This window comes from Daktulosphaira vitifoliae, unplaced genomic scaffold, assembly GCF_025091365.1.
Source record: "Daktulosphaira vitifoliae isolate Bord-2020 unplaced genomic scaffold, ASM2509136v1 Scaffold_1, whole genome shotgun sequence".
In the NCBI taxonomy this organism is placed as follows: domain Eukaryota; kingdom Metazoa; phylum Arthropoda; class Insecta; order Hemiptera; family Phylloxeridae; genus Daktulosphaira; species Daktulosphaira vitifoliae.
Window position 1 is genome coordinate 6,509,755 of NW_026099572.1, and position 13,521 is coordinate 6,523,275.

At 23.4% G+C, this 13,521-nt stretch overlaps 2 protein-coding genes across 3 annotated transcripts in view; both read left to right on the forward strand.

Annotated features, from left to right (window-relative positions):
- The first annotated feature begins 1,381 nt into the window (after positions 1–1,381).
- On the forward strand, positions 1,382–4,726 carry LOC126895681 (uncharacterized). Its single transcript, XM_050667873.1, has 3 exons — positions 1,382–1,518; positions 1,638–1,734; positions 2,137–4,726. The coding sequence occupies exons 1-3, from the start codon at positions 1,474–1,476 to the stop codon at positions 2,454–2,456; spliced, it is 462 nt and encodes a 153-aa protein (XP_050523830.1). The 5' UTR covers positions 1,382–1,473; the 3' UTR covers positions 2,457–4,726.
- An 8,318-nt stretch (positions 4,727–13,044) lies between these two features.
- Positions 13,045–13,521, forward strand: part of LOC126896112 (uncharacterized) — a 5,288-nt gene continuing 4,811 nt past the window's right edge. The window contains exon 1 of one of the 2 annotated variants that reach the window (XM_050668724.1): positions 13,045–13,342. In XM_050668724.1, coding sequence (XP_050524681.1) covers positions 13,247–13,342 — 96 coding nt within the window. In that variant the 5' untranslated portion in view covers positions 13,045–13,246. The remainder of the gene's footprint in view (positions 13,343–13,521) is intronic. The other variant, XM_050668631.1, reaches the window with a different exon arrangement.

Genomic DNA, 13,521 nt, shown 5'->3' on the forward strand with positions numbered 1-13,521 from the left:
AATTTAATGTTACTAATAACACAGATAAGGTAAAACCAAATGGTGCACTTCGGAATTTACTGTTAATTATCAATAAATTTTGATTCGAATTTGCCTCAATGCAGTGTCATCATATAAGAGAACAAAGACTAAAATTATATCCTATTATTATAAACCTATCTTTAATCTATCTGCAATAATCTTTTAAACTCTTTTATAGATTAATCAATTAAATTTTATTTAATCTACACTAAATACTAAATATATTTATAACATTTACACTTCAATAACTCATGGACACAATTTTTAAATATTTTCTTGTGCTATTTCATTACTGCAATTTTTAATTCATTTTTAGTGAAAAAAAATGATATATTTAAGTAAACTATTATACTTGATAGTTAGTCGTTCAATTATATTATACAAAGTGTTTAATAAGTAAGGAAATAGGTAATCGTTACAAACAATTGAACTTTTGCCTTATTTACTGAAAATTTTTGAGCACTCTGTGAGTATTTAAAAATGTCTACAATTCTAAGATTAACGCTTACTGTCATCATCGTACTAAAGTTTCCTTATGTCAGTTTAGAGTTACCTTAAAAATTAATTTGTAACCTGTTAAGTTTTGACCGTTTATGAGCTTTATTTTTATTGAGATAATTTAGGTAATTTTTCTTTGAGTAATTGGCGGGCAAAGTCAAAATATATAAAATTTCACTGGAAATTTTTTATTTTGTTTTTTAAGTTTTTTTTAATAATCAATCTTGTTGAAACGTTTACACTAGTTTCAATTGTTGATTAGATGATAAATACTGTTAAATTTCAATCTATACTGAAGTCCACTATGTCAGATTTCCACTGAGCTGGGTATATTTAACTTGAGAAATGATTAAAAGCTCAATAAAAACGAAAAAAACATGACAAAACATAGTAGTTATAAATCATTAAAGTTAGTATAACTTACAAAGCCTAACATTCGTTAGACTCATTGTACTCAAAAATACAATAACGTTGTATTTTGGATTCTATTATTATTATTCCATTATTATAACTAAATAATAATATAAAAATTATTTTTTTATATTAATAAGAAATCATTTTCTAAGATGTTTTCTCATAATATAATATATATTTGTTATCTCATCATATTAAATTAATTACAAATAAATAGATTTAAAATTTTCACAAGAAACGAAATAATTTAAATTTCTTCATTAGAATAATGTAAATGAAATAATGATTACTAATAGTATTATTAAGTTATAAAAAATATTATTTCAACTGTGTAAACATTGTAAAGAAAAACATAAAAACACATTATTATTATTTTGAGACATTATGTGTCAAAATATGACTAGCTTATTTGTACAAGTACCTAACATTCAAAGACTACAAAAGAAAATGTCAAGGTATATTTTGTATTACTTTATAGATATTCGTTGAGAATAATATGAAGTACGAATTTATATTTCAATTTGTAACGAAAACTTAAAAATGAAAATGATCTACAATATTATTTTAGTGATTATTTCTGCTAATGTTAGTATTAAACTCGGTATATATATTAGTACAAATATAATATACAATACCTATTATAATATTAAAATAATATTGTATATAAATTAAATGAACTGTATTGTATTTTTCAATTGTTACAGATGCTACCAGAGAGCATAGAATCGACAGAATTAACACCTGTTAAGATGATGTTCAATTGTTTATTTAGCTCTAATTTGCACGGATCAGTTAAACGAGGTTTGCATGTATTATTTTCAATTAAAAAATTTGAATTAATTAATCTACAAGTTAAACTCTAGAGCAGTGTTTTGTAAAAGTCTGACTTCTTCAGTCATGCCTATGATTAACTATATTATTTTATTTAAAAACGATATTTAATGTTTTCAAGATAATTTCAGAAAATATATTACTAAATAAAAATGTCTACAATTATGCACCACTATTATTTTTTATTTCGTTTTAATACTTAAGTAATAATATTTTCTTAGCTAAGAATAAAGTATTTTTAATCATGTAATTTTGAAAAAAATAAATATTAGTGATTTTGCTATTTTTGTTGATAGAAAAATCGAAAAACGATAAATAATAGTAATTTATTAAATTAACCCAATACTCAGTTAAATATAATATAATTTTTAGACGATTCTAATCAATTCACTGAAGATTTTATGGAGAAATTGAAAAATTGGGATGATTTTATAAAAGATAATAATATTACCTCTGTTGATCTTGGAAAAAGAATCGGAATAGACATTGCAAATAGCATTTGCTCACAAGCCCCCGACACTGTGCAATATTGTCCCCAAAAGGTTCAGTATTGTTGTTACTATTACGTAAAAGATGCAAGATATGAATTGATACCGATCCACATTAAGCAGATGGAAAGTATCCGTAAAAATCTCATTGAATTTAAAAATAACTGGTATAAACCACGTGACAAGACAATATTATCAATTTAATTTTTATTTATTTATAGTAAAATAAACAGTATATTATTTTGTTTTAAAATTAAGTTGATATTTATGTAAAATCAAACATGCTTAAAATAATGTCAGAAATAACGTATCCACATAGCAATAAAATACTTCTAGAACACTGGCGTACGCAAGGGGGGGTTTTGGGGGTTGAAATTCCAGAAATTCCAGTAGCAATTGACATAATATAATTGTTGTTTGGGAATGTACAATTTAGTGTTTGGTTAGGTTTAAATAATATAGCGTCAAATCAATTACCTACTCTATCGGTTGTATCTTAATATACACTTTCATGATACTATAAATAAATTAATTCGCACATAAACTCATATGCATTTATAAAATTGTGTCTAATGTAAGTATGACATGATAAAAAAACCGTAAAATGGAATAAATGCAATATACATTTTAGTACTCATATTAAATGTAATGTAACTCGAAAAATATTTGTTTAAATGAAAAAATAGAAGATACATTTTTTGTTTAAAATTGTCTTTTAAACAACTTTTGTACGAAACTTTTTTTTTAAGTTAAATATTTTTTGAAAAAATTTAAAAAGCTCATATATTTGAACTTTTGTAAGGCTGTAAAAAGAAAACTCAATTCCAATCGATGAGGACTTTTATACATATCTTATGTCATTATACATATTTTAATTAAACTTAAAAAAAAAAAATTTGGTTGTCAATTTTTTCTCCCATTTGCCAAAATTACTACTCCGTTGACTGGCCTAATATGGGCAGTGTCACGTCTAATTTTCTTTAAATTATAAAAACCCCCCAAATTTAATTTCTGTGTTGGCCACTGTTCTAGAATATTTATTTTTGATATTCAAGTATTTCTACAATATAACCAGAATATTTAAATATGTTCTCACAATATTAAATTTAGGAATATACTTAAGCAGCGATTATTACATTCTCGTTATACACTAAAAATATATTTCTAAAATATTATAAAAAAAAACATTTTGAGAATAATTTACAGGATGTTTTATGAAAATAAGTAACTCTGATATATTTCTTGATATTTACGTATAGTTATTATTTATATAAATCCACACGTGAAATAGTTTAATATATAGATATTTAATTAATTATAATGTCAGATTAATAAAACAAAAAATAAGGGATACTTTCGTACATTTTAGATAACATTTTAATAGTGAAAACAAAAATCTGAATTTATATTCAGATAAATAATAGATATCATGATGTTGATTTGGTGATGTGTAGGACGAAAAAAGAGAAAAATAAGCAGAAAAGTGACTAAAATCGTTTATTACTCGAATAAAAGGAATAGTTCACTGTAGTTCTAACAATATTGTACTGATTATATAAACAGAGTTATTTTTTACCATAACCCACTCAATTACATACAGAATAAAAGTAATTTAAACATTTTGGTTTTATGGTTACCTTTAGTTATATATTATTTTTGACTTATTAGATATGTAATACTTTTTACGTTCATCCCTCATGCCTTGTAAGGGTTTCAACATTGTTTTTTTCAAATTAGAAAACATATTTTGAATTAAATAAAATATTTGTATTTTAATAGTAAATAGAATTTGAATTTTTAACAGAACTTTATTCGTTTATTAAATATGAAACATTAAAGTTTCAAATTTTTGTGTTAACATCCATGTATAATGACGGATTTCAAATACAAGTAGCTAATTGTATTTTTATGACGTCGCTATTTGCGACGCAAACTATTTTACGCAGAGTTTGCTGTCAATTATGACTTTATGAACATATATGCTTAAAGTATGATAGTAAGGCACGTTGTTGTGTTTATAAATACACCAATTGACAATACAGAAATCATATTTAATTAATGATGAACTAGATTGAACGGTTCTTAAAACAGTATAAATAAATAACGCGTTTATGTAAAATAGCCTTGCTTGAAAAAGATCAATTAATCTGATTCAATTTTAATAAATTCGATTAAAATTTGAATTGTCTGGTTCTGTTTATTTTGGGTTTGGGACATTTCGCCGTCAGACTCTTGATGTATAAATTTATTAATAACCTCTTTTCAAAAAGTTATAATTATTTTAGTCTAATTCTTTATTGCACAAGTCCTTAAAATCCAGTATAATGATAAAAAAATTAATTATTTATTTAATGTCACAAATTATTTAAATTTAATTTTTACTTAATTTAATTATTGTAAATAAATGTTATAATAATTATAATATACATTGTTATTCTTTTATTTTAACAATAAATACTATTGAAATAACTGTATTTCAAGCATACTAATGTTCTTATTTATATGTATAGATAGTAAAAATGTGATATAATTATTAATTATTAATGTATATACTTAGCACCGTATCATAAATTAGCAAACCTAGATTTGCAAATTTTGTATATTTATAATGGACAAGGTATAAAGTACTCAAAAGTTCTGTATCCTCTTGGATAGCTATTTTAATAATTTTAGAAATTAAATAATTAAAATAACTTTAGTCAATATTATAAATTGTTATTTATAAAAAAATTGTCACTTTTAAAATAAACTATTCAAACAATTTGAAATGGTACATATGAATATCGAATTGTATGGGTGCGAATATAGCAAGATACTTCATTATTTTGTATTATTATTTATTGTGTATAAGATATTTTGTTTAACAATAAATTAAAGTTTTAGAATAGTTAATTAGGGTAATTTTTGTTTTAAAAATACAACATATTAATTACTTTAATTTACTCTTATAATAGTTGTAATTGTTTATTTTAAAACGAACTTTATTAGGTTACCCATTAGTATTTTGAATATTTTAAATATAAAATAATACTACATTTCAAGATAGAAGTTAATAAACTAATTTATTAAGCACAAATTATTTTAATATCGATAAAAAGTTGAGTTAACGAGTGAATGAATTATATCTTTACTAAACATAAAGTAAATTAATAAAAAGGAGTGCACTCATAAACTGTGTAAACCGTGTCGCACCGGTAGCAACTGACTAGTAGTACTCAGGCAAGTTACCCCAAGATAATTTATCCCAACTCCGAATTTTGGATAGCTTATTACTCGGTGGTTATTGATTGTAATCAATTATAATTTAATTATTATACACACATAGATATCTCAGTGTTGTTTTAACAATAAATATGGGCGTTGAAGCTAAGATGTCAAATTTATAGTTATTTCCATTTATTCTGACATTTCTCGATAGTCACCATAAATACAGACTATTTGATATGTAAATATGAGTCTCAAAAAAATTAAATGTAAATATGAATATTAAAATTGTTATTGTAATATAAATACTATATGTCAATCTATAATATTAGAACTGTTTTGATTTAAATACTATTATTAATTGAGATACTAACTGGATAACACTAGATACTAACTAGTGTTAAATCAAAATGTTTTGATTTTATCAGATGAAGTGTTATTATAAAATAACTTTTAGTAATTTTGGATAGCTTATTACTCAGTGGCTATTGGTCATAGAGTCACCGAGTTTACGTTGGCACTTTTAGGTTTAAGTCCCTTTTGTAGTATGCTATCACTAGAAGGGCGTAAAATCCCTTCCCAGGGATTTTGCTTATTTTTGGGCCGATCCTTCCGAAACTAAGTATACCTCAGAAATGCTACAGGAAACAGATCCCACGTACCTACCTAACATATTATCTTTTTTCATTATTTTAATCTTATTTAAAGATAAACACATTTACTTGAAACATCAATAACTTATTTAAATTGAATATTGATAATATTATTATATTATATATATATATATATATATATATATATATACACGAGTAATTATTTTTTAATAAATATTCGCCAGACAAAACATCATCGTAAACATAATATTACATATTCTTTAACTTGGAATTTGTAAATTAATTCAAACTTAAAATCATGATTTCCTATTTTGTTTGCTTTGTTAATTTGGGGCGTAATCATATAAGTTTAAGTATTATAATTTTTTAAATATGGTAATACAACAGTTTCACTTCAGTTATGGAAATCAATACTAACTTTATTAAGGTTCTTATATATCTTCTATAATTTAAATATTTTTTAAATTATAGTATTCAACTATTGCTTTTAGTTGTTTTGGCTATAACAGCCAAATTTAATATATAAGTATAACACTTATATACTAAATACAAATAGGTGATTTTTTAAATCATTTTAGTTGTTTAATTACAATTAATTTGGATAGATTTATCACTGTAGGAAGTGTTTTAAATAGTAATAAAAGTAATGATATTGTAATTGTGCAAACTAATTCTAATAGATTTTCCTCATATTCATCTCTAACTGAATCAAATTCCAAGTATGGAACATATAAACCAATAGAATGGACTTTGCAGGTAATATACTAATAAAATTTTATTCTATAAGTATGAAAATTATAAAATAATATGTATTAAATAGTGATGGTCGTTTTATGACTGATTCAAAAGTAAACCATGAACATTTATCTGATTATGCTCAAAATACACTTACGAGACTTTTAATAAATTATTTATTTAAAGACAAAGCTTGGTAATATGCAATATGTTATTTTAAATATTTATTATATATTAAAAATGTATGGGTGTAAGTTAAAATAGTTTACGTGCATGAAAACTTATAGTTCCTAGATAAAATAATCATAGACTTCTAGTTTTATACTAATTTAATATTTCTATTAACTAAACTTATTTTATATTAAATATTTGTTTTTAAGAACTGATTTTTAATTTTGGAAAATAAAAACAAGAGGTAGAATATAGGTTTCAAACTATTGTATTAATTTATATATATATTTTTTTAAATTATCATGTTCAATTAATAATAATAATAAATGCAAATAAATAAATGTTTCAAATACACATCAATAAATTTAATAATTAAAGCACTTTTTCAAACTAAAATTTTTTTTTTTAAATTTTTTTTTTTAAATAGTTATGGTGTCTCAATATGACTAGATTTTGGGCATATTGTCATAAAACATTGCTTATTATAAATTTAAAAAAAAACAGGTTATTGTACCTATTTGATATTTGAATGACCTACCCTTTAATTAATCAATGTATTTTAAATAAAAACAGATTATAATATTTTTAAATTTAACAAATAAGTTCAAAATTAAAAAAATTGTGTATATAAAAATTTTTAATACATATTACCTCTGCATTCTTTTATTTACTGATAAGTATTTTTTAAATTTTAATTTTAATACTATTAATAAGAAAAACACGATTATACATGCATTTGAACATAAAATATTAAAAATGAGTTTTAATATTACTATTTTTATCTCATAGAATGTATATTTTATTCCATCAAGTCAAATAATTCCATGCAAAAGAAAAATTAGTGGAACGTTGGAAAAATTTTGGAGCTTTGGAGCTATTGAAAAAAAAAAATAAAAACTCTGAAATATTACCAATTTTAAAATTTTCTGGTAATAATATTATGAAACATTTATGTTTTATATTCATGCTAATACATCCAATTTAACTTTTAAATAACTTTTTTTACTTTTTACTTTCAATTATAATACCTGTAAAAACTATAAAAAGAGTAATATGTTGTGTCTACTTATTATTAGCTTCGATGCGAAGCTGAGAAGGTATTGGTTTTACTATGACGTGTTTTTTTTGTGTGTGTCTGTTACCACTTTTTCTCAGCACTCACCGAACTGATTTCTTTCAACGATACGTCAAAAGATCACAAACCGTATCTAGTTGAAGATATTACCCTTAAAAATTGAAAAAATTTCCCTTGTTCCCTGTAAATGGGGGAAACCTCCAAAAAAATTACAAATTTTAAATTCGTTTATTTTCGAAATTTTTTCAATCTTTTTCTTAAAACTTCCATAACTTTTTCAAAAATAAACATATCAATATAATTTTTTTTTATAGATGCTTGATGTTTTTACATATCATTTGGTATATTTTTTTTATAAATCTGACACTTAACCTGCCCACAGGGGGGGATTTAAAATGACAACTTTTTCACAAAAAATTAACTTTTTCAACTTATTTTTTGAAAATGTTCCGGAAGGTCTAACACTTTTATATATATCTTAAATTAAAGCTAATGTAATGTACTTTATTATGAAAAAAAAAAATTTCGGATTTTATTTTGTCTTCACGGTAAAAATGGCTACCGAATGCTATTTTTGTGTGAAAATTCTCGATTTTATTTTTTACATTTTTAACTTTATAATGCTATAACTTATTGAAAAGTATATGGATCAAAACAATTTTTTCATGAGAAGTAGTATTTATATACATCTTTCATTCGACATACTTTTTTTTTTTTAAATCAGACTATTTCCTTATATACGGGGGTGTTCAAATCTAAAAAATGCATATAGAAAGTAGAACTTTTTCAACTTAACTTTTGAAAGTATTCCGGAAGGTCCGACACCTTTTTATATATCTTAAATTAAAGCTAATGTAATATACTTTATAATGGTAAAAAAAAATTTCAGACTTTATTTATTAAAAGTGTATGGATCAACATTATTTTTTTATGAGAAATAATATTTTTTAATAATCCCTTTTTCATTCGACATACTTTATCTTAATTAGGATATTAATAATGAACTAGCAGATCATGTAGCTTTTGGAATAATCCACCCAATTTTTTAAAATTAAACACTATCTAAAGATTTGCATCAAAGCGTTTTTTTTTATAGTGATTTTAATCACTGTTAGATATCATTATACTTGATCCAACTATGCCACGTCACCACTATGACACGACGCTCCTGTGCTGGGTTTTTTTAAATTTTGATACTGATCATATTTAAATTAATTTTTATTTAGATACCTGAACAAGCAACACATTGAATATTCTACTGATTCTATATTTAGTAATAACTAAAATTCAAATGAAAACAAACAAAAAGTCTGAAAAATCATTGTTTTTTGTTGAATCTGCTTCAGCTTTTGTTATAAATGTTTCAGTAAGTTACTATAATAAATATACAGAGTGATTTTTTTATCATAACCCACTCAATTACTTACAGAATAAATATAATTTAAACATTTTTTTTTTTATTATCTTTAGTTACACATTATTCTTGAATAATTAACTATGTAATACTTTTTAAGTTTATCCCTTATATTTGGTAACTTTGTTTTTTTAAATGGGAACACATATTTTGAATTTAATAAAATGTTTGAGTTTTTAATTTAATTGTAAATGGCATTTGAATTTTGAATATAACTTTATTCGTTTATTAGATATAAACATTTTAAAGTGTAATAATACACAAGGGATTACAAATACAGGTAGCTAATTGGTTTTTTATGACATCAATTTACGCAGGTACACGGCATTGTTATTATCAATGGTAGTAAGGCACATTGTTGTGAGTTCATAAATATACTAACTGATAATATAAAAAGTATATCTATTGTTAGTCATAATTGATAATAAACAATCCGAGACTGTGACAGCGATGTCATAAAAAACCAATTAGCTACCTGTATTAGTAATCCCTTGTGTATTATACATGTATAATAATTTAAAAAACCCAGCACAGGGGGGTCGCGGCACAGTGGTGACTTGGCATAGTTGGATCAAGTATAATGATATCTGACAGTGATTAAAATCACTATCAAAAAAAAACGCTTCGATGCAAATCTTTAGATAGTGTTTAATTTTAAAAAATTGGTGGATTATTCCAAAAGCTTCATAAACTGCTAGTTCCTTATTAATATCCTGATTAAGACAAAGTATGTAGAATAAAAAAGAGATTATTAGAAAATAGTATTTCCCATAAAAAAATTATATTGATCAATACACTTTTCAATAAGTTATAGCATTATAATGTTAAAAATGTAAAAAATAAAATTGAGAATTTTCACACAATAATAGCATTTGGTAGCCATTTTCACCTTGAAGATAAAATAAAGTCCGAAATTTTTTTTTTCCATGATAAAGTATATTACATTAGCTTTAATTTAAGATATATATAAAAGTGTCAGACTTTCCGGAACACTTTCAAAATTTAAGTTGAAAAAGTCAATTTTTTGTGAAAAAGTTGTCATTTTGAATCCCCCCCTGTAGGCAGGTAAAAAGTCAGATTTATAAAAAAAATATACCAAATGATAGGTAAAGACATCATGCATCTACAAAAAAAAGAATTATATTGATCCATACATCTTTCGAGAAGTTATAGCATTATAAAGTTAAAAATATAAAAAAGAATTTTTTTACAAAAATCGTATTTTTTTTATTAAGTTTAATGTCTGTTTTCACCATGAAGATAAAATAAAGTCCGAAATTTTTTTTTACCATTATAAAGTATATTACATTAGCTTTAATTTAAGATATATATAAAAGTGTCAGACCTTCCGGAACACTTTCAAAAGTTACGTTGAAAAAGTTCTACTTTCTATATGCATTTTTATGTTTTGAATCCCCCCTGTATTTAGGGAAATGGTCCGATTTAAAAAAACAGTATGTCGAATGAAAGATCTATATAAATACTACTTCTCATAAAAAAATTGTAATGATTCATACATTTTTCAAAAAGTTATAGCATAATAAAGTTAAAAATGGAAAATACAAAATCGAAAATTTTCACACAAAAATAGCATTCGGTAGCCATTTTCACCATGAAGATAAGATAAAGTCCGAAATTTTTTTTTTTCATGATAAAGCATATTACATTAGCTTTAATTTAAGATATATATAAAAGTGTCAGACCTTCCGGAACATTTTCAAAATTTAAGTTAAAAAAATTAATTTTTTGTGAAAAAGTTGTCATTTTAAATCCCCCCTTGTGGGCAGGTTAAGGGTTAAATTTATGAAAAAAATATACCAAATGAAAGGTAATGATATTATGCATCTATATAAAAAAGAATTATATTGATATGTTCATTTTTGAAAAAGTTATGGCACTTTTAAGTAAAAAAAATTGAAAAAATTTCGAAAATTAGCGATTTTTAAATTTGTAATTTTTTTGGAGGTTTCCCCCTTTTACGGGGAACGAGGGAATTTTTTTCAATTTTTAAGGGTAATGTCTTCGACTAGATACGATTTGTGATCTTTTGACGTATCATTGAAAGAAATCGGTTCGGTGAGAGCTGAGAAAAAGTGGTAACAGACACAAAAAAAAAAAAAAAAAAAAAAAAAAAAAAATCTTAGTAAAAAACACATCTTAGTAAAACCAATACCTTCTCAGCTTCGCATCGAAGCTAAAATTGAAACTTTAAATGTTTATATTTAATAAACGAATTAAGTTTTATTAAAAATTCAAAAACTATTGAATTAAAACTTAAACATTTTATTAAATTAAAAATACGTGTTACCATTTNAAAAACTCAAACATTTTATTAAATTAAAAATACGTGTTACCATTTAAAAAAACAAAGTTGACACCCTTACCAGGCATAAGGGATGAACTTAAAATGTATTACATAGTTAATAATTCAAGAATAATGTGTAACTAAAGATAGTAATAAAAAAAAACGTTTTAATTATATTTATTCTGTAAGTAATTGAGTGGGTTATGATAACAAAATCACCCTGTATGAAATAGATGTACACCTTTGAGTTTATAATTAATTAAGTATTTTAGTTTTATATGAACTTAAACTTATATCACATTTATATGTTTTACTACAATTATTTATATGTATATTTATTTTTAGAATTCAAAATCATTTTGTTGATATAACTCCAACTATTAAAAGAATTTTGAGCAATGGTAAAATGTATGAGACTCTTAAATATATTTTATAACTGTTATATAGTTGTATTTTTAAAAATGTATATCTTATTGTTTATTAATAATATACAGTATATCATTAATTTATTTTTATTGTAATTAATTTGTAAATGTATTTTGTACTTCAAATTTAAACAAAGTAAATGATTCCATTATGTTATGTAATAATACATAAATTTTAAAATATCTTTACTACCCCAATCTAACCTATTAATATTATCTAATAAAGTTTCCTTTTCTATTTTAACTAAATGGATGTTTCTATATTAGTATTTCTATGTAAAATTTAGTTTATGAATATTTGATCATTTTGTCTTTGACACCATTCACAATTAAACAAAATAAGTATGTGTTAAGTATTGATGATGGTAACATTATTTCCGAAATACGTATCCGCGATTTTTTAGTAATTTTTTTGTGGCTTTTGGAGTTAAATATTTTAATTTTAAATAATATTAGCCATAAGTGATCAATTTTTATTATTAAAAATATCAACTACAAATAAAAAATTTCTTGAAGTTGTTTTGATAAGGTGTAGAATATTTAGTGTAAGGTACCCACTTAACACCTACTAAGAATGGAGAATAATATATATTTCTACACAAGATAATGCTCTAAACTGAGTATTCAAAATCATAAGTGAAGTTACACAATATATTCAACAATATATTATGATATAATATACAATGCACAGATAATATTATCTATGTATGATCATAGACCAGTTTTTCAATAAAAATCATTTAAATAATGAGTATTTTAGTAAAAATGTATACTATAAAATTTTAATTTAAATATATTCAGAAACGGTAATTATTTCTTATGTTATTTGTAACCAACTGTTCAACTATATATGTATCATAAATTCTCATCGTTTGACGTTTGAATGCGGTTAGTCATGACTTAAGTGTTGCATTTTACTTATATAATACGCGGTATCTAAACATATTATATGTTCATTTCCTTCTAACTCAATCGCTCTCAGACATCTTCCAATTTATGCAAAATTTATTCAGTTCAAAACATTATTAATATTGTAAAATATTTTAATAAAATGAACGCAAAAATTGTCGTAGTCATTTTGTTAGGTTTCTGTTTAGCAACGAAATTTTTTGAAGCAGCTAGTATTACTTTGCAAAATAAATACAAGGTAAATATTATTTTAGAAAAAATGTTATAATTTAATATTTAACCACAATTTCATAGAAAATAGTGAAATAGAAAATAATTATAATATATTTTCAATGTACAATTTCTTTAATATGTTTTAATAAAAATTCTTGTGAAAGTCAGAAGGTATTTTTGTGATAGTGTGTACGTATTATTTTT

Bases quoted from the DNA above. Each gene is read 5' to 3' on its own strand.
- LOC126895681 (XM_050667873.1), top strand. From the start codon at position 1,474: ATGAAAATGATCTACAATATTATTTTAGTGATTATTTCTGCTAAT. The intron at 1,519-1,637 runs GTTAGTATTAAA...CAATTGTTACAG, and splicing joins TAGTGATTATTTCTGCTAAT to ATGCTACCAGAGAGCATAGA. The intron at 1,735-2,136 runs GTTTGCATGTAT...TATAATTTTTAG, and splicing joins GCACGGATCAGTTAAACGAG to ACGATTCTAATCAATTCACT.